This window comes from Rhea pennata, chromosome 3 (genome assembly GCF_028389875.1).
Source record: "Rhea pennata isolate bPtePen1 chromosome 3, bPtePen1.pri, whole genome shotgun sequence".
NCBI classification, from domain to species: Eukaryota; Metazoa; Chordata; class Aves; order Rheiformes; family Rheidae; genus Rhea; species Rhea pennata.
In genome coordinates this window covers 74,806,507-74,831,532 of record NC_084665.1, presented here as the reverse complement: position 1 = coordinate 74,831,532, position 25,026 = coordinate 74,806,507, and the positions used below count along the sequence as shown (strand labels likewise).

Sequence of the window (25,026 nt, the reverse complement as noted above, 5' to 3'; positions counted from 1 at the left end):
ATTTTAATACCAAATCCCCCAAACACAAATTTTTGCACCAAGATTTTAAAGGATCTAGTGACCATTTTAGTGAGCACTTTACTTGTTATAAAGCAAGTAAATACTTTGACTGGCTTTGGAAAAAAAAGCAGAAAAAGAAGAAATTGCTGAAGTCTGGTTTATCTTTCTTCACTTTTCAAGAAGCATCTCCAATTTATGGATTAAAACAGATCTTTTTCATTCCAAAAGTGTTTTCTTTTACTCAGTTTAAAAAGAACTATGGTTGGTAAAATAAAATATTGTGGGCAACAGCAACCAGCTTTTGAGGCTTTTTTGTTTCAGTTGCTATTCATGCCCATTCAAGTCAAAAGCATTTCTCTCCCAAATACTTTTCCTCTATCCAAAGAATGAACTAAAGAAAAACTGATTCAGATAGTTTTACTGAAGAAACAGCACCCAGCATATTAACAGCTTTTTTATAATGTGATTTGTTAGAAATCAGTATGGAAGAAACAATTTTGAGCAACAGATTTGAAGATGAAAGTTGTTTCCAGTCCACAGGAGAGCTACAAGATAACTGTGGAGATTGGCACAACAGGCTGCCCTGAACTTCCTCAGGCTTCTTCCAACTGTTTTACGTCTACTCTCTTCAGAGGAGCCACTTCTAGCAGTAACAGGGTAATGATCTGACAAAATTTCCGAGCAATTACACGTTTTCCTTACAGATCCAAAATGGATTATGGGGAGCATTTAGCAGCACCACTGGTAAGAACAGTCCTCCTGGGTCACAAAAGGACCAGGCTGCTTAATGCCCAGTTGCCTGGCGTAGGCAAAGAGGTTTGCCAGAAGAAATAAGCGTTTCCATCCATAAAGAGGATATATTTGGGAACTGAAAAAATACAGTGCTATCTTGCAAGAGTATAAAAGTACTTTTTTTTGTTACAAGAGTAAAAAGTTAATGTCTGCAAATAGATTACTTTCACAGCAACTCAGGATTGTCCTGTTAGCATGGTAACTCATGACACTTTACTTGCACTTGTTGAAACAACAGTCTTATGTTTCAGCAGTAAACAGAGGATTTTGGTGCTCTGGGAGCTGATTCAGCCTCTATTTTATAATTCCCATCTAATTCAAAACCACCTAGGTAACCTACCGGTGTCTCAGTCCTCCAGCTGGAAATTGCTTCCCTCACTTAAAAACTGTTGTTAACGAGTCTTGCCTGCCTGCATTCAATGTCCTGGGAAAGCACATAAGAGCAAGAAGGAAAAACTCAAGACTGGTAGAGCTCAGAACTGCCACGATGCAGAGCACCTGCAACAACTGTTCAGATTGATATTGTGCCCAAGCGATAAAATTAAAGAGGAACAGAGTATAGGTGGATTCAGATGCCGGACTCTCACTGATACCGCTTCTGGTTGAAATTAGTGTGAGGTAGATGAGGAAATATCCATAGTCCCAATAGAAATGCAGAAAATATTTAAAACAGCTGGAGCTTTATAAAATACTCATTGCAGTGCTTATTCTGCAGTCTGATACCCGAGAGAAACAGACCAGTGTTCTCCAGCCCGTGATGTTTATAAAAATGATACTGTTCCGGAACCACTGCTGCTACGGCCAGAGGACTGGTCAGCACATCCCAGTGGGCTGCTGCCTGATCTTCTGGTCCTGGAAGAGGTACTGCAACCTGCAGCCAGCCACCCCAACCATCAGGACCACAAAATCTGTCTCTTGCAGCGATTCCTTCCCTCCCTTCCAGGGAGCAGTGCCAGGAGCTGTAGGTATTGCTCAAGTATATTTGCTGCTATCTGATGCCTCCTTTAGAAGGGTAACTCCTGCAATGCCAGAGCTGGTGTCCCTTTGCCATCTCCATACTGTCCTGTTAGCATGCTGCCCAGGTCACTAGCGTAGTATCCGTATTAGTGCACCCACGCTTGCAGCCTGAGTGTCATACTGCACTGGCATTAATGTTGATGAGACAATCTAGTGTTTTTCAGCTCTCCCACCTATGACATAGTGATAATAGCATGCTCTGACCTGATAACAGTGTGGCTAAATACAGGTATGTAAAGATTCAACAGAATTTGGAAGATGTATGATCCAATGTAGGGCTAAGTATCATAGTTATTTTGAGGCCTATCATTTCACTTTGCTTGACATTTGGCTCTTTCTTTTGGAATCAAGTCTCTTGGTGAGAGCAAGCATTTCTTGGCAGGAGATTTATGACAGGAGATTCATTACACACAAAGGCCAATGACCGCCTAACTGTTTTGGAAAATGTCGTCTCGGACAACCTATCATGGAACTATCTTTTGGATTATTTATTTTGACTGTAATCTTTTCTACTTTTCTACTACTAACACAGGAGGTACTTCATTTAGTTCTAGCTTAAAATGAATGCAAATTTAAGGTTATTCTTATCAAAAAATGCTCATCTATTATAAGGCATTTTACACATTGCAGACCAAGACATATTCCATGTTCCAAACTGGGTCATTAAGGAACACACGTTTTAGTCTGAAAGTCTGAGTGGAACCTGAACTGACTGCTCTTGCTTAAATCAGCCGCGCTTCTGGAGCCAGTATTTCACTGAAATCCATTGCAAGAGATCTACACTGCCGGCAGATAAACAGCTGAATTAGTCTCTGGCCTGAGGGCTACAGAACAGCGACATGCATGTATCCCTAATCAGATGATCCAGCAACACTTAAATATTGCCAGGACTGTAGACCTTCAGTCACACACAGTAGGCTCATAAAGGCTGCGGCTGAGGAAAGGAGATAACCTACAAGGGAATTATGAATACATGGAGAAATAAGTATGTGTATTATAAGGACATGTAAAGAGTTTATCAAATGTTTGGTCTTTTAAAATACACCTGTATGGAAGGATGATAGGACGAAAATTCAAGCTACAGTGTTGTCTGAGGGGCATCCCCTGTGCGATAATCACCAAAAGAGCCCGAGAAGAAACAAGGAGGAGTTGGGAGAACTGAGGCATGAAAAGATGAAACAGAAGTACGAATAAAAGGTGCCTTGATTTCCCATCTCAATGCAAATCCAGCAGTGGGACTGAAGCAACAACAGCTGGACAGAGCCTATGGAAAGAGAAGTGTGGAAGAATGTCGGAAGAGGGACCGGGGCCATTGCGAGGGAAAAAGGCAAGGCTAGAGCATGCCAGGCAAAACAGCCTCTGGCTCTGAGAGTTATTGCCAAAGCTCAGGCTATACTGAGTTGCCTGCTTTCCAAATGGAATGGATTTTACCAAACTGGGTATTATAAACAGGTTTAAAGGAGTCTGATTTCAAAAATGGCCACTACTGACTGATCTCTGATTATAAGCTACATTATGCAGTACCACTAACTACTATTAAGGCTATTCTGAAAGTCCATTACACAATCATGTTTTCTGTTGTAAATTATTTTTCAAGTTTTAACAATTTAAATTTTCACAGCAGATGTCAGTCTCCATGTGTATTTTCATCTTCAGTAAGTTGGTCATTTCTAAGAACATTATTTTGTCCTTGGCAAACAAATTAAATACTGCTTTTTTCTTTGTGATTTCTGCTGTGTGTGGCAGAATCTGAAATTTTGGTAAAAGAATGACTTTTGTGTTAAGAATATGCATTTGTCATCCCAATGAAAATACTGACTTGCCTAAATTGAACAAGTTAACATGGGGAAAGAGTACAGTTTGCACATTAGTGTGAGGTAGATGAGACTTGCATTATGTTACAGTTGTACCAGGCCTGGTCCACCAAAATGGTGACAACCTATATCCCACAATTTCCTCAGCTCCCAGCAGCAGAGAGACAGGCTGCAGAGGTTAAAAGTTTCAGCCCTACCAAAGATTCAAAAGTTGTCTGGACAAGGTTTTTGGCAAACTCTTCTCGGTGACCTTGCTTGAGCAAGGGGGTTGGACTAGATGTCTAAATGTCCCTTCCAACCTCAACCATTTTGTGATTCTATGATTTTAACAGATACTGATACCACAGGAATTTCTTAACTCCTTTAGTTTTCATGTCTCTATTTTCAGTGGAGCTAGGAAACACAGAGCAAGGATATCTAAGCTAGGAAATCACATTAGCTCAGAATTGGATGCAAGCAGCCAAACAGCATAGCCCTGTCCGCAATGGACATTGCGTTATAGTAGCCATCTAAAAATCAAACAAGTCCAAGATGTTGTGTCCAAGTCTAATGTGTCAAGTCATCCAGATCCAAGCTATCAGTGGAGAGAACAGCAAAAGGTGATTCCTTTCATATTATGACAAAAGCCTAAAATATGAGAGACATGTCTGTAGACACCTGTTTCTCCTCCTGACTACAGAGCTAATCAGAGGAATATCATACACCAGAATTATTGGCTTTAGAACAGTGGTATTTAGGTGAGGTAGTCTATCCAAACAGAAGGCCTATGAGCTTGGGCAAAGTGCCTAATTAATTGGCTGTACTACTTTCCGGAGCCAATGCTAGGCTCAGATTTCTGCCAGTTTAAGTATCTCTTTCCCAAACTCCACTACTCAGAATGAAGATGCCCTTAAAGAAACCAAGAAATTACATTACATGCACAAAACTCTTCACTGTAGGATAAAGGGCTGTGAAATCAGCTGTTAGAAAGTAGGAAATTCTAGGCTGGCAGTGCTAGTGTGCTTTGGTCCCATCATACCTATGACACAGTCAGCCTTATAATGGCGTAGTACCTTTTCCTCATGACCTCAACCGATATCATGCACAGGCTGGGGTTGATGTAGAGAGAAATTATGATGGGGTAGGGCAGATTGACACTTGTAACGCTACACTGAGTGATAAAGATGAGAAAAATATCAAATAGAATCATCATTAACTGCATTGGACAATGTCTGTGAATGGAATATAGGTAGAAGCCTATAGAAAAAAGAACTACTTAACTATGTAATTAAAGACTATACCATACCTAGAATCAATTAGGATATTTTTTAGTAAACCATAAAGTACTGATGTATCAAAACAGTTTATCAAAGCGGACGATTTCCCAGTCCAATAACATTTTCTGAAAAAAAACCTTCAGAAAATTTAGAAACATCTATTTTTTAGAACAGGAAACAATTTTTCTGAGATTCCGTGGTTCTGTGTGATTCTGTGATTCTTTTAACAGGAATATTTTTCACTAGAAAATCATAATATAAAAAAAGTTACAGTAAAAAAGTTTGAAACAAAAATGAAATATTTCAATTGACAAAAACCTTCTTTTTTTGCAGATTTTCAGATCACATTATTCACTAAGGTTTCATCTTTTCCTATATTTAACCATTGAGGAATTACTACAGGATGGAACAAGCGTCTTGTTCTGATCCTGTCAGAATGTTCTTTTCCACATTTAGAGAATCTGAATCATAGTTGTACAAACAACTTCAAATTTGGTATTACGTAGTTTTTGAATTCCTGTCTTTGCAACCTTAATAATGATCTTATAAAATGGGGCTTTGTTGTGCCATTAAGTATATTGTCCCTAAAATAATCACGTTTTATTTATTCACTTTATTTCCTGACTGGGGCTATCACAGCTCAGGCTAGAATAAAGCTTACTTAAGAATCTAATTTATGTTTTACTTTCAGGCATTTGCTGACTGAACCAGTCCTCCTAAAGTACGTGCCCAACTTCTCTGTTTTGCTAATGGAGAAGAGGGAGATGCCTTTTAAAGTGGAGTGAATTCCCACCCAGAAGCCATCAAAAGCTCTCCTGACTCTGTGAGGAACATAAGCACTCCCTTTAGCAGAATGAGGTCATGAGGCATCTAAAATTTAGGTGCAAGCTGGACATCTGTGTGAGGCAGACTCGGTCTCGATTTCACAGTTTTTTCTGCTTTGTGATTTTATCCACTTTTTACCTAATGCATGATACCTATTGGTGCCTAATGCATCTTTACAAGTCCATTATGAGAGCAGTAAGTCTCATCTGTTCCCATTTTATAGGTATAAAATTCGAGGTAGTGACAAATGCAATAGAAAGAAGTGCTGAATCCCACTTGTTGCAGTTCATGGGGCAGAAGCAGTGGGAACAGCAGATGCTGGCCCAGACTCACCCTCAAAGGCTTCGTTGATGACTCCAGTTGCTGCCTTGCTGTCTTCAAGGCAGTGGACGAAGCACAGTGGAGAGTGTCTTATGTCTTGCAGTTTGTCCTGAATATTAAAGAAAGTAGGTCTGTTGTGAGGTTCTTGGGCCCAGCATTTTGTCATTAAATCACATCTAGAAAAAAAAAGATAAAATAAAAAAGGTAAAACATAAATATTAAAGATATTCGAATCATTCATCTCCAGGCATAAATCATTAAATCCTTTGAGAGGCAAGTACAGTCTAGATTTCCAACTGCTGAAAACTTCATATGTGGTGTAATGATTTTCACCAGCTGGTGAAGGAAGGAAAAGCAAAATTAAGGTCAGTTTTCAGGAATACTTACTACAAATTTTTTAATTTTTACAAAGCTGCATATTTTTGCGATTGAGAGTAGCTATAACATCTTTTGGTGGAAAAAAAAAAGACATTTGCCAGTAACACCTGCTCTCACCAAAGAAGTCACCAGTATTTTCAGTGAAAGCAGATAAGGTGATATTTCTCTTACAGAAAAGATGGGATCTCTAAAAACAGAAGTGAACCTAAACTCATGTCACCTCAACCTTAGAGAAAGTTTGGGGCAGAATCCAGCACTAAGGGGGTTAATATAGATTTCTGCCTCTAGTCCAAAACAAATACAAGTAGGTTTTCCCATCTAAGGCAAACATGGTATGAGTTTCCTCAGGATTTAGGGGAATCCTTGCTCATCTTGCACAAAATTTTTGGTACCATTCAGCGAAAAAATCTACCCTCCCTGCTTGTCTAAAGGATAAGGCTGATTTATATTGCTTACTTGAGGGCATGAATTGTGGCGAGTCCCAGCTACACAAAACCAAATCCTACAAAAGCCAGGGTGAAAACCAAAATGTAACCAGCACCTGGATGTGCTAAGTGTTTGGAGGGGAGAGATGTGTTAGGATTTCAAAACGGGGCGTGTAGCATTTGAGCAGTGAGTGAAAGGACGATTCAGGAAGCTGTTAATGGAATGCGGAGTATTCACCTCTAAGCCGTAAGTTCAAATCCTCCCCTGACAAGCAGCCTCTAAGACTTACTGCTATGTGATACCAGGCGTTAGTGAGTTATGTGAAATGAATTGGCTTGCTCGGATCCTCAATTATCCATCTTAAAAGGAAGGAGGCTGCTGTCCTTTCCTACAGATGTATATTTTACAAAACTCTTGATGACAGCTGAGAGGTATGTTTTGACTTCTGTTTTTTTCAATGACATTTTTTCATCAAAACTTTGGAACCGAAAGAAAACCATGATTAGAAAGTTTGCTTCGGAACCACCTTTCATTGACCTGTGTCATATCGCTGCAGAACTGGACAGAATGGTTGTTTTTTCAAAACAGTTCAGTGAAATCTTGAAAATGTGCTTTAGGAATCTAAAAAGTGCTAGTGATTCTCTACCTCTCTTAATCTCCTCAGCTCCTTATTTACTTTCAGCTGTACTAGTTATTGATGTCACAGGAAATACGGATGAAAAAGTACTAAACGGGACTCAAAGTGAAATAACTCAAGAGTTTTCCTCCTGCTGCCAGCAAAGTGTTTGCCACATTGAACTCTAAAGTCGGCATGAATGCCAGCAGCCAAACAATTTGCTTTCTAGCCATCTCCGTTTCTAGGATATCCAAGCGGAGAACATCAGCCCAGGTGCTGTGGTCCTCCGGGTTAGTGCTTGGTCTCTCATGAGCTGAGCCCCGCGCAAGTGGTAGCAAGGTGCTGAAACAGCGTTAGAGCTTGATGAATACACTTCTACTCTAACGGAGAGGGAGAAACGGACAGCCGTAAACCGACAGAGGGAGAAAGAAACAGGAAGTGATACATAAGTCAGTTAAGAACCAAGAACATGACAAATGTGAGTTCCGAATATTTTTGCATTCCTAAGATCAACTTTTCTCTTTTTAAATAACTAACTTTTTAAATAGACAATCTACTTCACAAAGCCAGTCAGGTTTATTACTGACTGGGGACATTCACTGCTGCTAAAAGTTAGAACTGGAATTTTCTCATTTTAGTTAAATTCCATGTTCTTATTTCCTATATCAAATTACTTACTAGTTGGTTTAAAAAATTAGTACCAAAACTGATATTTTCCACAAAGTATTTAATTCAGAGAGGTTTTTGATTTCTATTCACAAAAACTCTCACCCTTTCTCAGCACGTATCTGCAAATTTTGCTGGGACAGCTACTTTCAGGGTGATATTTAGCTTTCAAGGCTTATTGTGACATTCAAAGTCTTAAGTCATATGGCATAGACTTTCACTAACCCAGAAATGCACCAGCATGAGATTGATTAAGAAAGTAAAAGCCAGACTAATATATCTATCCATATATGAAAGACAACTGGAGCACATTCCTATATTTCCTTTGGGGTCAGACATGGACTACCAAATACCAAACTCCTTCAGTATGAAGGAGAGGCTCAGAGGATTCCCCTAACTCACTGGGAAAGCCTTACAAGCAGAAATCAAAAATAACAGATACAAACAGAACACTAGGTTTGTTAGGTTTAAGAGCTTATCTTAGGTGTACACCTAACATGTACATCTCTACACCTACGCTTTACAATTATGTTTTATCTGGGCTGGACAATAGGTAACAAAATGTCCAACAGAGTTGCATCTGTGGAGAAGGTAGGGACTTGAGAGCCCAGAAAACCAAAGAACTACTATTGGTTAACTAATAGTGGAGATTCAAAGTGAATTATCCCTGAAATTTTCTGTAGCGCATGTGAGCTACAGGACATTGCCACTTTTCTTTCAAGCAAGGTGGAAAACACCATTGATTTTCTTAGAAAAGAAAATAAAATTGTTGGGATGAGGTAGTCCTGTAAAGGTCCTCTGCCTTCATTTTGTGCACTTGCATTTTGAGCAAGCCTTTTTTCTCTCTCAGACCCTAAATCTCCCATATGGATTTTCCCAGAATCAGATAAAAAGCTTTTAGTATCAAGATTTCATCATCAAACTCAACCATGTAATTTAACATAGGAGTGAGCATTTGGTGGAACCAGAGCTTCAGATCAGCAAGTGACACCACGCTTGTACAAACTCTCCTAAAAGCAATCCAAAGGCATCAGGCTATTGGCGAGCTGAGCTCAGTTCACTCATGCCAGAATGTGGATCTCTGGCTACAAAACAAGTGCCATCATACACCCAACTCGTATTTCAATAAATGTGAGCTTGTTTGTAGATCTCCAAACCCCTTTTCCAATTTATTACTAAACTTCACTCACTTCACACTCCTCTGCGCAGAAGTAGATGATTCTCTCCCCGGAGCAATAGTTTGGGAGAAGAGAGGAAGAAGTTCTTCCATTGTCCCCTCCTCCTCAATCACCATCCTACTTTCTTACCGCTTTCTTATGTCCCAAGGCTTCTGTGTCAGCCCTACTTACCCTTGCAGTGTAAGCCTACCTCAGATTCCTAAACACTTCTCAGATGAAGCATTTTGGCCTTTGAACTCTCTTCCTATCAGTGATGGTTTGTTTTGTCAAATGACAATGAGCAAACCAAAGAGCCGAGGAGACAATTACTGATCGCTGATGTCCTGATGCAGGTTCAAAACCACAGGGCAGGAAGCAGGAATGTCAAGAATCCTGGCATGCCATTAATGACCAAACAAAGTAGCAAAAAGCTATTTATGCTACTGACAGAAGCTGCTTGCAGGTGCTGAGTGTTCACCAAATGAGATAAAAGATGGTACAAGAGTCTAAGAGCTCATTCAACCTCTTGGCTTTCAAAAACGAGGTTACTGCGATTAGGCCCTGGATCCTACAAGTTAAAACATGCAAGCCAGCCTTTAAGACCTACCAGGTCCTACCTCCTACACTAATTTTTAGGGACTGAAAAATAAGAACTACTTCAATCAAACACAGTTTTCATGATTCTAAAAAGATTGGCCAGATCTTCAGAAAAGGCAACATATGAGTCTCTGTGTGGGCCTGAATAACAAACAAGTATATGGATATACTTTATCACCTATAACTTTTATTCATGAGACAGCTATTACAATTTTTTTGAGGAAAAATTTCTCAGCAAAAAATATTGAAATTGAAATTGCCTCTCATTTGCTCTGTTATTTCCAGTTCTCTTTCTTCTCTGAATGCAAAACCTTAATGTCTTTACTTTCTCAGCTCCCCTAAGTGAAAAAGTTTTGTTCTTGTTAATACATATTTCTGCTACGCTACCTAATGATAAATTCTCACCAGCTCTGGAACTTGGAACGCTGTAATTGATGTGACGTCTACCAGGGAGATCAGGTTTTTCAATCACAGAATTATTCTTACATCATTTCCTGAGTCACAAGAGTAAGTTTTACACCTTAACTAGCTTCTCCTTCCATTCACAGGACCAGCTGTCAAGTGCATTGCTGTTACTGCTTATGCAGAGTGGGCGATACAGGAATTGAGACATGAAACTAGATTATACTCAATGATCATCAGGATCTGGTTCAAATTCCTCCTTCATACTCTTCAGGACAGTATGTGTTTGATACTATACATATATTTTTTCTTTTAATTGCATCTGAATTTTGTGCTCAGGAAACACACTTCTATTTCAAGGAAACTGAAAGTTTTGTTTATCTAATTCAATTAAAGACTAATCAGAAGTGCAGACTTCCTGCTCTGCTTTTCTTCTCGTTTTCTTGTTGTCCTGCTTTTGTTCTGTTTTTCTTATTGGCTTTTGTAGAAGTTATATCTGCAAAGACAGCATGGTTCATTTTCCAAATACATTCTAATATTAGCATATTTCCTGCAGCTATCAATGGGAGAACCAGTTACATCCACTTATATCATAGGCACAAGCTGTGCAGGAACCAGTAATTTGTCTCTTAAAGCCATCATACCTTCTAACCAATATTGAACTAGTGGATTCAAAGCTAAAACCCACTGCTGAAATGATGTCCAATTTTTTACCCCTTATTTCTTTGATCCAGCTATCTTTCTTCTGTACAGATACTTCTCAGCTAAGAAAACGCGATCGCAGAATTGGTAAGGTTGGAAGGGACCTCTGGAGATCATCTAGTCTGGCCCTCAAACAAATGGCCCATCTAGGGATCAAACCCGCGTCCTTGGCATTATTAGCACCACGCTCCAACCAACTGAGCTAAACAATGTCTGCATGCAACAGGTTAAATTTAGAAGAAACAGTCTGAAAGCAGCTCTCAGTTTAATCAGGTACTTTTGGCCTGTTATCAAATTACTACAAGATTCATGCCCAAGACTGAATTTATGTTATCTCTGAAATCCTGTTAAAAAGACCAGTATGCACCAACCATTCAATTTGACAACTTAATTTTCAGCTGTCGTTGAGTTTCTCATTCACAGGCTGAGTTACTGGATGAGTTGGTAGAGGGCTAGTGACTACAAGTGCAGGTTGTTTTATCTGAACAAAAAAAGGAGGAGGATGAATTCTGCATGTGCCTAAGTAGGCGTTTAAAATGATGGTCACTTGGCATTAAGCCTCTTGCTCTCTTATAAATATTACCAACAATATTCAAAGTTAACTTACAAATCATCAGGACAATTGTTTGGAGATTCCAGCCTTCCTCCTGACTGTACATGGTGTAAAACTTCTGTATTGGAGAAACCTGGATATGGCTGTTGACCCAAGGTTAATGTTTCCCACATTAAGACTCCAAATGCCCTAAGAAACACCAACAAATAACTTTAGTTACCTTAGTGATCATGAGCAATCTCCCTATCAGCAATTAACTAAAATGTCTCCACTCTAAGAATAAGACTCAGGTAAAAAAATTAGGAGTAAGTAGTTTTAATTTTACGTGGAACAATCCCTACATCCTTAAGTGAGTCTCCAGGATGGCTAAATTAAATATGTGGAATTGATACACTTTCCCAGACTCGTTCAGATATGTTTTAGAAGACTCTGAGCACCCACAGCTTCTCCAGGCACCACTCTCCATTTGAGCATGCCCTCACTTAATCAAGTGTTTAGATATCTTTAGAGGTGTCATTGGAAATGGAGAGAGTTACAAGTTCTCCTGAGCACCACTCACAAAGCAATCAGCACCTCATAGGGTTTGGTACAGAGCACTAAATGATTTTCTTAGATAAAGGTAAGAGTGGCAGTTAAATGGTTAGGTTGCAGGGGCTAAAGACTTAGATAAAAGTTTGGTGGGCTACAGCCTAGCTGTAAATGCCTATATCTACCCCAAAGATGTGAATCTCAGGCTTAATGGATCTATTTTTTTTTTCATGCATCCTATCAGAAGTCTCTGCTTCTTCACTGTAAACTCAAACTCATCCAAATGTCTGCTTCAATTATACTGTTGCAACAAACTACTGTGACCTTCCCCTGATGTTAACGAGAAATTTGCGTCCAGATAAAGGCATAATGACACAAATGAGCTTAAAAATAAAGAAGTCACTAGAAGAGCATCAAACTGAAAGGGAAAGTATTTGCCTGTAGGAAGGAAATGACAATTAATCTAATGTAAGACTGAATGGAAAAGCCAAGATGTTGGTAGCCAATTCACTGCCCAAACAAGCAAAAAAAAAAAAAAAATATGGTGGGCTTAGTACAATATTGTTTAATTGAATGATACCAATTCTTTCCAGTCAGAATCCAAAGTTAGAATCCAAAGCATTAAGTAAAAAAAATATATATATACATGCAAGTACTGTCATAGTGCCAAACTTTCCATTAGCTCACAAGATATCAGTTAGAAAGATATTTGCCTTAGCCTATAATGATTATACATAGCTATATACAAATTCATCATTGCTCTTGTAAATCATTCTTTTTCTGTGTGGGATTTAGCATTATTATTTGGACAATTGTATGGCTGCTAGAACTCACCAGACGTCAGAGTGATTGGTAAAGACACCATCAATGAGGCTTTCAGGGGCCATCCATCTCACAGGGAGTAGTCCTTCTCCTCTTTTCCTATAGTAATCATTTTTATAGATATCTCTGGCAAGTCCAAAATCACCAATCTTTACCACTCGGGAGCAGCTCTCATATTCCTTCACAGATACAAGGCAGTTGCGAGCAGCCAGGTCCCTGATTTGTAAAGCAGAAACAAGAGGATGGAGTTAGCATCACAGAGTAACTCAGGCCAAAGGGATCCCCTGGAGATCATGTGGTTCAACCTCCCATTCAAAGCAGTACCAGACATGGTTAGATCAGGTGGCTCAGCACCTCATTTAGTTAAGTTTTGAATGTCACCAAGGATGACGACTCCACAACCTCTCTGGACAACCTATTCCAGGGAGTGATCCTGCTCATAGTGAAGAACATTTTCTAATTTCCCTAGCTGCAACCTGTGCTCATCGCCTCTTGTCTTTTCCCTGTGTCCCTCTGAGAAGAGTCTGGCTCTGTGTCCCCTATAACCACCCATTAGGCACACAAAGACAATAAACAGGTCTCTCCTCTTGCCCTTCTCTTTGTTGCCAGGGATATGATGCTTGCCTCCTGTGCAAAGGGTCCTGCGTTTGAATCTCAGAGTAGCCCACCACTTTGTGATAGAGCTGAAGGCAATTCTAGCAAACTGGCACAAATTTATATTGTGCTCCAGGTGCTTTCCCCTCCACATCATATTGTGACATCTTGCCCAGGAAACCTTTTCCCAGGTAAAATAATTACTCAGATACTATGGGTAAAACTAGGAAGACCAAAAAAATAAGTTCTATACCTGTGTATGAAATGCATTTTCTCTAAATAGACACAACCTTTGCAAATATCCAAACATATATCCAAAAGATCAGTCACTGTCAGTAAGGGACTCTGGAGCTATAAGAAACAAAGACAGAAGTCAGCCATGTCTTCCAGCTTTACAGACTCAGAAAGACAGCCTGTATGTTTTCTCATTTGAAACTCATAGGACTTTTCCAAAACATGCAAAACACAGAGAGGTGCAAAATCACTGTACGTCAGAAAAGCAGACACCAATTACTGGCAGGGTAAACTGCCAAAACATTGCCCTGCAAGGGAGAAGAGCACATCTTGTTCTTTGGTGTGCGGCTAAGAATATCCCCGGACCCTCAGAATTGCTTCTTTGCTGTAGCAGAAGAAATGAGATCCTGAAAATTTTTTCCCCATATCAGGTTAGGTTTGCTTGCTGCTATATTTATTAGTAGAACAGATTATAGTGTGTATCACTGAATTCAATACTGACTGTGGATTTGATCTGATTTTGGCCTGCAGTCCTGCCATCCATATCCTTATTTTGTATGCTGACTACGAAAAAAAAATGACTTAATTGAAGAGGTTGATCCATTTCTCTCTTTCTCTTTCTTTCTAAAGCCTTTGGGGGTATAGACAGGGAGATCATCCTCTTCTATACTTGGTCTCTATCTAGCACATTAAGGATACTTCTGCTATTCAAAGAAAAATATATATATATATATGTGAGATCTAATAGACCAAATACGTGACCACCATCATTTATGATCACTTTTCAAAGCACTGTTCGTGGTGTGCATAGAAAGAAACTCAACAGGCATCTCATGACTGAAGAACAATTTTTGTCAGTGGCCTACTGACATTCAATCCATTCCATAGCACCTCTGCATTCAAATTCTGCACTTGAACACTGAGGTCTCAGAGCATTAGGGAAAAGCCAGGTAGGAGACTGCAGACACAGAAACGGCTGGACACCAACAGGGCCTTTGAGGAGGAAGAAAACTGAGAAACAGTGGGCAGCCACAGGTTAAAAAACATATCAGCCGGGGTTCTTACCCTACCTTTTGCTTCCTGGCTCCTCGTAAATAGCTAAGCAGATCCCCTCCTTCCATCAGCTCCAGTATCAGGTACTGAGGTTCATTTAACAGACACACTCCGAGTAACTTCAGAATGTGGGGGTGATCAAACTTACTAAAGAGAAGGAAACGGCTGTGAGATTATGTATGAAAAAGTCCAGCTTGTTGATAGCTAATAACTTGCACATAGCTGCCAGCAATGAATGAGCAGTTTGACTTTTATAATCCTGCCTCTATCGCCAGCGTGAACTTACAATGCTTGAATTTGCTCAGTCATGGGGAGAGACCAGGGACATTCATTCAAAATACAGACTTACACTATATTTTGGTGAGCAGTCTAATGCATGTACACACATTAAAAGCACACTTCATCATGTTTCAAGGAAAAGGGAAGTAAAGCAAGGTAGCCAAATGGCAATCTGAGCTAAGAATAACATGAATTGCAACGTATAAGTTAAAGGAATCTGTAGTATTTTAATAGACTGCTTTTACTACTGTAATCAGAGTAGAACAGTTGATTCAGAGAAATGTAAGAGCATGAGGTACACCACATTATTTACACAGTCCAAAGGAGAATTGTTTCTCACAGTACGTTTTCAAGAAAAATAAAATATGCAGGGGAAGTATTAGGAGTAAGATACGCTAGATATTGCCTCGTGTGTGTCCAAAAGGTTAGGGATTACGACAGAGCAATCAGCAGCCTGACATTTAGCACTTTTCAAAGAACAGAGAATATTTACGGGCTCTGTCAGTGCCTGAGCTTTCACAATTACATGTCTTGTGTTCAGAAACGGTTCTCCCTTCCGACTGCTGTGCGAAGGGACTCACACCGACAGTCCGAGAAACTTGACTCTACTGGGGAAACTGGTGGTGTCTAAAGTGCTGTCAAATACACCAGTGTAAACAAACAAATAAAGCAGAAAAACGTTTTTCTTCTAACCTCTTTCGATTCTAGTAATCTTAGGTGTGGTCAAAAAACTCTTTAACAAGAAGTGTGATTCTGAATTTGACAGCTCCCCCCTGGCCCCCAGCACATACCTCTCAGTCAGGCAACCCCAGCCCTAGCAAAAACAATAACCCGGGAAGGTGCACCTGGCACCTTCCTTACAGCTCAGCTCACCCAGACCTTTCTCCACTGAGCTGTCATTCATTACTTCCCAAGCAACGCATATACCCAAGAATTTGCTACATGTATTTGGACACAAATGACTCGCTGATATCCAGTATCAAATGACTGTTTGCAACACAGGTAACTCAAATATTTTCCAAGTGCTGCATAGTAAAAATAGAAGAAACAAACAGTCCTCGCTCAACTGGGACAGTATGCATTACACTGCAAGCCGAATTTTAATATGCTTTCAAAATAGCATATTTTGAAAATAGCATGTTCATTTTAAATAATGAACATGAGGATTTGTAAACAAGCAGGTATGCTTGTGTTCCCTTTCTGCCCTTTGATTACTTTAAGAGACCTTATAGAAGAATATCAGTAAGTACCCCTAAGCCCTCCAAGAGAGAATTAGATCATTCTTTTCTAGATTTAAAAAAAGAAAGCTTTAAAGCATATAAGACATACCAACTTTTTTCTTGATTTAATTACTGTTGGGCATATGCAATGTTTAATTTTTCCTATTCTCTCAGTTTCTTTATCTCACTGTATTGGTATGCATATGGACATACAATAGCATTTACATTTAGATATAATAATTTCCAATTACATATTTTTCCTGGATTTCTGGTTTTGGACTATTTTCTGCAGAAATAAAGCAGAACTGGGGATGCCTCCAAGATTTTCGCAAGGTTTTACCCTCAGTCAGTGTAGAGTGGGTGGAAAAAGTTACACAAAGAAATGCAAGATTTTTGTTTCATATGGAAACACAAACAAAAAAGAATTTTCTGAAAAGCAATTTCAAATTTAGTAGTACTGTGTTTCTGCACAGAATATAAAATCTTCCACTTTTCAAAAGATGCTTCTAATTCTGCACACACAAAATAGAAGTCAGAGAACTGCAGATCAGCACATCTGAAAACAAAACCTTGTTCTCAGTCTGAGGTACCAGCTGAGAACTTCAGCTCAACTTCTGCTAGTCTTTGTGGGGAGTCTGGAAAAGCAGAGTTCCAGCAGAAACACAGACCTTTCCATGTAAAACTCATGCATTGGTGGCACATATGTATTATCTGGTTGTATTCACCTCAGTAGAAGAGGTATGTGGCAGCCTCTAGTGGTAAACACGCACACTTTTAAACCAGATTTCCTCAGTAAATTGAAACTTGAAGCATCAGCTTGTGTTGATAAATTTATTCTCATAAAATGTGAGAAGCCAAATGCTGCCTAGGTGTCTTTAACAACTAACTCAATTCTAAGGGAGCAAAGATGTTGAGGTTTCTCAGTTCAAAACCCAATAAATCCATGATATAAGAATACCGAACCTACAGTTTGCATCTTAAATTTAGCAAATAAGTTTTATAACTTTGCTTTCATCAGTGATGATATAATTTCTCTGCAGAAACAGGAGGGCTCCCTAAAATGCTGCAGTAGTTTGTTCCGAAGAATGAAAGCACCACTGTCCTCTAGAAGGCCACAGCCCTCACCTGTACTAGCTTTAAAAGGGTGCCTGGTAGTAAAGTTGTCCTCACCTCATTAAGTGTGCTTCCTTCAGGAATTCACTCTTCTCGTGGTCTGTTGCACCTTTCTTCAAAGTCTATTCCACAGAAAGCAAAAAAGTAACGACACTCAGGACACCACCACCACTATCACGCAGCACTTAACTAAAGCAGTCAGATACAGACAGCCTCACGTACACTCTTCATACTTTTCAGGAATCATAAGGTGACAGTCTCAGCTTTAAGTGACTTTAATACTGCAGTGAAATCACCTGCAGCTCTCAACTCCATTTCTGTGGTATGACCTCTCAGGCTGTCTGCCCACCCAGTTCTGTTGCCAGAGAATTAGGCAGTTGCAATTACCTTGACTGCTACTTTGGACTCTCCACTTCCATCTGCCAGGATGTCTACTGCAGTCCCTTCATATACCTCTCCAAATGCTCCACTTCCCAGCAACTTGTGTAAGTTCAGTCTGTCCCGAGGGAAAGCTGGCAACAATCCAATCTCTGCTGGAGAAGGAAGAATGCTACAAAACAGTAACACTAATCATTTTTAGTAGTTAAAAATGGTTGAAATGTTATTAACATTCTTCCTCAAATGCAGCTGGTATTGTCTGTCTCATCAGACATATTTAAGGGGGACTCAGGCGAGGCCTGGACATTTTGGAAGCTATTGGAATACACCAGGCCTTTCCCTTCCTGTGCACTTGCATTTTCTTTCCAAGCGATCATGCAGAGTGCCCTAGAAGAAATCAAGGCCTCCTCCTGCCTTGGAGGATTCCAGTGCATGCCAGGGGACCAGCACTGCAAGGCGTACTTCAGAGCAGACCAGCCCTGCAGTTCAGATGTGGACCTTAACTCTGCATGGCAGGGATGAGCACACTGTTAAAAACCAGATCAGGGAAACTCTCTTGCTTTTTTTGTCCTGAAAATACACTTGCTCCAAGGACATACCTGACAGCATAACAGGCATTGGCTAGACCCACTGTCTCAGCCACCTCCCTGAGCTGAGCTAACTCTTTATCTTCCTTGACAAGTACTATCTGTCCAGGTGAGATTGGTTTTCTGGATTTCCATCGTTGGTGCCATACTGGAATAGAAAAACAGAATACCAGATATTTCACTTTGAAAGCATCCCAGCATGAGAGTAGACTGAATGGCTACAGGTTATCTGCTGACCTTCCAAAAGCCTGTGTACACAGGACATTTCAATCTGGTCAATACCTTTTCTCTACAGAAGGCAGAGAACAGCTCCTTGAGCAGAGAAACCAAACACTCGTTTCTGTTTACAGCAAGACCCAAGCCCAAAAGGCTGGTGCTATGTCCCAAGGAGAGGATGAGGGATGAGAGGGCAGGTTCGGCTTAAGGCTGGACCCTTCTGTTAGGGACAAAAATGGGACCCTTTGGTAAATAAATGCAGTACCCAACTTGAGAATTACAAGGTACAAGTTTTCATAAGGAGACACAAAATTATCAGAGCTCCCTCAGCATTCCTGGGCTCCCCCAGAAGGCAAACAACAGAAAGAAATGCCTGAGGGTGGAGCAAGCCAGTATGCTGTCACACACATTACAGATATAACCAGCCATCTCTAGGGCCCTGCAGGATGAGAACACCTGAATTCCCTCCAGCTCCCATCTCAGGGATCATTCAGCATTTCCCTGGAATGGGGAAAACCCTCGAAGCCCCTAAGTTCCTGTTATTTGAACTACCTTTTATTGTTGCCTGGCAAACCCAGAAGATGCAAAAAATGGCCACATACCAAAAACAAGCAGTACAACTGCAGTCAAACCTAGCATAATAATGCCAATCATAACAGCAACGACGGTGTCTGGGGAGGTCATAGTATCTGTTAAATAGAAGGGGAGTGTTGGTAAATGAGTGTGTATACAAACCATATCAACCCTACTGAACTAAGCAAACCTGTGTTCACTTGAGCTGCCTGCTGTCTTCATGTGCACAAAGCTCTCTTACAGGCTATATACAAACATCTATGTTTGGTCCAACTAATTCTCCTGCCCTAGATCATGGCCTTTGGTGATGTCCTACTGTGCATAAGGAAAAAGAAAATGCTGAACTGTTTAACCATTTAAGGTGTGATTTTCAAAAGCAGTCACAGAGTGTGGGTCTAACACTCCTGCTGAAAGCAATAGTTAGGTTCCCACAGGCTTAGTCAGCCCAGAAGCCCACCTTCACTTCAAGACTTATCTTGTGATGCAGAATACAGGGGTACAGAGACAAACCAGTATAAACAAGCACAAGCAAAGCTCAGGCCCACTGTCCCACGCAAAGAGTCTCTATGAGCACTAGCAGCTAGGATCACCAGATGAATGCAACCTTTTATCACCCCTTAGACATGCAACTTTATCTGTGCAGCAGTATCGTCATAAAAATAGCCAGCCTCTCTTCAAAAATCAGTGTGATTCTTCTGAACAAAGAGCTTGATTAGCAGAATTTGGAAGCACAGGGCATACCTTCGCCCAAAACGATAGCCTCGCTGGTGTCACTGTATTCACCAAGCCCCAGCAGATTTGCAGCTGCTGCTCTGAACTGGAAAGTTCCTTCTAAGTTCTCGGCCTTCCACGTGCAAACGCTGGCGCAGGAGCCATTGTAAACCACCTCCCACAAGGGCTTCATTTTGCTGGTGTTGTCGGACTGCGTCCTGCAGAGGGCACAGCAAAATAACACAGGTGTATTATTAATGAAGGGAGTGCTGCTTGCTGCTTCTCCTCCACTGCTCATTTCAATACCGCAGCTTTCACAAAATCTCTCTGCCTGCATGAAAGTTCGTTCTATTCATGGAGCATTGGCTGCAGAGCAGAAAATCATATCATGCTATTTCAGCAATGCTGGGAATCACACATCTTTAGCCTGGCATTGGAAATGAAATGCTAGAACCTTTTAGACATAAAAGGCTACAGCAACCTTTCACTTACTTCAGTATACACCTCACAGCCAAGTTTTCAAAACCTTCTGATTTGACTTTCAGGAAAAAAAACAAACAAAAAACAAAAACAAAAAAAACAAGCATTTATATTGTGTACCATGAGAGGTTTTGCTTTCTTGGGCCTAGAGCAACTCAGTGGCTCTTGTGCATCAGGTTTCACAAGCTAAACAGGAAGCAAGTCATTGGCAGTGAAGACACAATTCTTTAGCTAGCCAGTTTCCCATAGTATCTGCTGACTGCTGGATGCATTTCTTCCTTTCTCCATTGGACTGAGATTGATTGCTCACAATAAATTCAGAGCTGATTATTCACCAACCAAAAGAAGACCATGTATTTAAACTTGAAAGGCCATATCTGAAATATCATTTCATGTCACACAGGATTGTAATATTTCATGTGAAGTGACCTTCATCAATATGTCAAATGCTCTCCCAATATTCTTTAATGCAGAAAAAAAAGGACAAATACTTCTAAACCAAAGAGATATGTGAAAACTGTAATGTTTGTGTCCTTGGCACATTCACATCCTTACCAGAGCTGTGTGAAAAACAGGGGTTATATTTTAAAGGCTACGCAAATAATTTCTTGAATACTATTGGTCTGACTTCACACACTTCTACCTGAGTTAAAATGACCGCAAGATTCAACGTGAAGTTCAGTCAAAAACATCAACATATGCATTTTTTAACCACTGGAGAAAAACATATTTCATTAAACTAAAGCAACCTGTACCATGCATTGTGGATTCAAGAAGATGAGTGTGAAGCTGGAGCCCAGAGAAGAGAGCAACTAAAGCGCAGTCATGACACAGGACAAGGGACTGTCTTTTTTTTATCCATCCATAGCCAGCCAGGTACAAACTGGCTGCTGGCATATCAAAATTACCATGGTCTCATAGCAATCAGGTCAGTGCTGCTGTATACTCACAGAACTGTATGGAGGAAGCTTACAGCACCAGGAAAGTATGTCTGGGTGAAAACTTATATAGGTAAAGTATGCCCAGCTCCACAGTGCTGTCAGACCTTCGCTTTCATAAGCACCAAGTTAACCGAGGAAAAAAAATCTATCTGAGTTTAAAGTTTTGGTTCCTTCCATCACTCCTCATTTAGATGATGTCATTCAAATATCTCAGCAAATGGAACCGCTTCAGTTTTAAAGCCTTGCACTGATTACCTTAAAAACACACTCCTCCAGCATCCTGGTCAAAAATGAGAAGTTCCAAAGTCACTGTCAACACTCTAATACATATACTCTAATCTGTCCCATTCAGTCCCACCAAATGTGAATTAGCACATGCCTAATGAATGTGACATGTATAGTCCTGGTGATCTGTATTTTTTCACATAACACTTCAAAATTATCTAGTCATCCTGTCTTGGTGGGAATACCTTATGATCCTTTCTGGTAACTGTATAACATCTTTCCGTAAGTCCTCTGAATATTAGGATCTTTATATATTTTCATAGAGAATATTCACTAAATGCTTAAGAATTCTAATTTGAAAATATTTCCAAAGTTTCTACTAATTTACCAATATTTATCCAAATACATCCCTGTATCTGAGGATTGGCCTGGAAATCCTGTTAACATATATTTTCTTCTAAGATTTTTAGGAATTTCTGGAGGAAACAGGTATGCAATGCAAATCGTTCAGCAATGCAAGAGCACCCACCCTGCCCTCTGCTTTTCACAGGGACTCTGCAGTCATCCTTGGATTAGGACACGCCGCTGTGGAGGCCCTGTGCCGTGGCAAGGCCACGTCTGCCTCTCAGACAGCAGAGCATGCCACCAGAAATGCTGCTGCTGCTTCCCAAGCAATTTGGCCCCACAGCTTCTGGTCGCCGTCCTTCTTTAGAAGCAGGCAGGGATTTTTCTTGACCTGCCTTTGCACAGTGTCCTGGGGCTTCCTTCGAGGGAAGTGGGCAAGTACAGCATCTTTGGCACCTGAATTAGCCAGCCAGGCTTTTTTGCTGGAAAGGCCAGACATAGCTGCCGGAGAGTCGCCTGCCACCCCTCCAGGCCTAGATGCCTCCTGTGCTAACGGGTGCCTGCACACGCAGCTTACCTGCTTTCTAAGATGTAGTAGGTCAGGTTGCTGCCATTGTCTTCAGCTTTTTCCCACTGGACAGAGCTTTTAGTGTCTTCTGCTCGTTTTGGAACTCCTGGCTTACTGGGAACACCAGCTTTTATCGACCAGAGGGAAGAGACAGAATCGTTAAGAAGGGTTAACAGATCACAGAGTGAATTTAGACGTGCTCGTGGATATGCAGACATACAAAAGAAATTAGGATCTAGACCAATAATCCTGACAGAGAATAAATCTTTGCAACGGAAAAAATTCCAAATTTTCACTCACATGCAGACTTTCACCAGCCATGAGTTTGTATGGACATAGATATTTCATTTCAATTTCCTTCACTCTTTCCCTCTGTTCCACTTGGAAGGAAAGCTCAGTTCCTTTCCTCCTACTACTTTTGCAAATACATGATGTGTTTTTCAAAAACACAATTATTGGTTCTTAATACAAGAAAATTACCTGCTAAATTTTACAAAATATTGTGTTTGATTCTTCACATCCTGAAAACAATCTTAAAATCCTGTTATCCTACACTAAGTGCTTACCTGTAGTCTTAAAGCTTGTTGAAGAGGAGGTGCTTTTCACTCCTGTCACATAAACTACTGTTGCTCTTACAAAGTAGTTGGTAGAAGGAAGAGTTCCAGTGAGATTACACGTATAAAGAGGCCCTGCTGTGCACGTAGTGCTTGCAGGAGAAAACCAGCCACTTTTTGTTTGCCACTAGGAAAATAAAATATCATTGTGGTCAGCTCTGTCACCCTACTGAAACACATCTATTCCTGGGCAGATTACCTACTTTGCCACCTTTTAATACCACAGCAGAGAGATTATGCATGTGCTGTTTCAAATACGGGACTTTGTCCTCTTAAAGACCAAGGGCACAAAAACTAGTGTTTTCTTTGTTTTCAGGAGACCTATAAGTCCTGGTAGCCACAAAGGACAACAGATTAAGTGACTCCTTGCACAGTCAAAAGGAGCCTTCCCCTTGCTTATCTCCACGTAGTTTGTATTTCTGGGTCACCCGTGACGTGCCTGTGAGCTTGCCATGATGCAGCTGAAAGGAGGTGGTTTACAGGAATTGTGCTATGACATTTGTTTTAGGGCAGACGGTAAATGTCCGATATAGCTCTAATGAATCTGATTATCTATATTAAGGAGTCTGTTTGATCCAATTTAGCACATGACATTTTCTGTGTCCAGTGGTCCGGACACTAAAATCTGAAGCTTCCATCCATGTTGCTATCACTGCAGCACGTAATTCCACCTTACACCTGCAAGACAAGTTTTCCTCTCCAGTATTTTCTCCTAACCCTTATCACAGGAAAATAAAATTCAGATGCTTGGTTGTTCTTGATATTTAATGTTGAAATCCCACTTCTTTTCTTTCTTGGGCAGAGAGCTCAGATATCATTTGTAGCTACCAGACAGTTTGGGGGCAGTGAAAGAAGAGGGAGGGGACTGTACTGAAACAGGAGACCTGTGAGGAATTCTGGTGGGGTCATCCAGGATGTCCTTTGGCACTGTGGGGTAGTAAATGCTGCAGCTGCAACTCCCCCTTGTTCCTGGCAAGCACTACCTCCATCCTGACCCCAATGAGCCACTAAAGCTGATATCATCATGCCCAAATTAGCCACTGAGATGCTTCATATACATCCTGCCACCCTGTCCTGCTCACCAGGACAGAATTGCGTTAAGTTTGCTCTGATCTGGAAAAAATACTAAAGGGTATTTTTACCTTATGCAATTCAAACCAGAAGCTGGTTGCATTGATGTGCAGAGGAGCTTGCCATTCCAGCTGAAAGCTGGTATTTCTGGGTACTATGTTGACAGGTGCAGATGGAGTCTCAAAAGTTGTTGCAAAGACAGGGGCACTTTCAGAAAACCAGTTCTCGTCAGGGTGAAAAGCAAGAACCTGGCAAGGAAAAGGATGAACTGCACAACACAAGACCGATTGGAAAGCTGGCTTTAGCAACCGAGATTGTTTGGAAAAAAAAGGTGTTTTCAAACAAGGTAATACTCAAGCAATGTGGATCAAACATTTTGAGCCTCACAACTTCAGTGTTATAGATCTTCAAACTGAAAGTTTGCAGTTTCCAGGATTGTCCCTCCTCAAAGACTCCTCAGTTTCTCATTTCAGCTTTCTACCAAGATTCCTCTCTTTCTACATCTCTCTTAAATACCACAAGCTCTTATACAGGCATGCAGATATCATCATCACATGCTGGGCAGCGTTTTAGAATCAGAAAAAAACAAGGTGAGAAGGGACCTCAGCACATTGCTTTCCACTAAGTCATGATCAAATGTTTGTATTTTTTCATATATATATGCATATGCATATCCCCTTATACCATTCAAATCCTTAACCAAAAAAAAAAAAAAAGTGCAGACCAGATCCCTAGTCATCATCTGAATGTTTTCCAAGTCCAAGAATGAACTGTGAAAACCCCTCTCTGACTTTATTTCTGACCCCATGTTTACTTGGTTGCTTTTGAAAATGTCACTCTGATGTGTTAGTCTTGCTGTCCAGATGCCTCATTTACTATTTTCCTTTTAGCCTAGAATTCCTTTATCTATAAAGGCAGAAGTAATACGTTTTGTTCTTATGAATCCATATTG

General features: G+C 40.4%; 1 protein-coding gene across 1 annotated transcript in view; it reads right to left on the bottom strand.

The window, feature by feature from the left end:
• Window positions 1-25,026, bottom strand: part of ROS1 (ROS proto-oncogene 1, receptor tyrosine kinase) — a 75,476-nt gene that overhangs the window by 5,661 nt on the left and 44,789 nt on the right. Inside the window, exons 31-43 of the mRNA XM_062573068.1 lie at window positions 24,146-24,322; window positions 22,956-23,130; window positions 22,399-22,516; window positions 19,861-20,048; window positions 19,149-19,235; window positions 18,343-18,478; window positions 17,753-17,915; window positions 17,423-17,487; window positions 14,771-14,900; window positions 13,720-13,817; window positions 12,885-13,088; window positions 11,577-11,711; window positions 6,038-6,201 (exon numbers count right to left, since the gene is read on the bottom strand). Coding sequence (XP_062429052.1) covers window positions 6,038-6,201; window positions 11,577-11,711; window positions 12,885-13,088; window positions 13,720-13,817; window positions 14,771-14,900; window positions 17,423-17,487; window positions 17,753-17,915; window positions 18,343-18,478; window positions 19,149-19,235; window positions 19,861-20,048; window positions 22,399-22,516; window positions 22,956-23,130; window positions 24,146-24,322 — 1,840 coding nt within the window. The remainder of the gene's footprint in view (window positions 1-6,037; window positions 6,202-11,576; window positions 11,712-12,884; window positions 13,089-13,719; window positions 13,818-14,770; window positions 14,901-17,422; window positions 17,488-17,752; window positions 17,916-18,342; window positions 18,479-19,148; window positions 19,236-19,860; window positions 20,049-22,398; window positions 22,517-22,955; window positions 23,131-24,145; window positions 24,323-25,026) is intronic.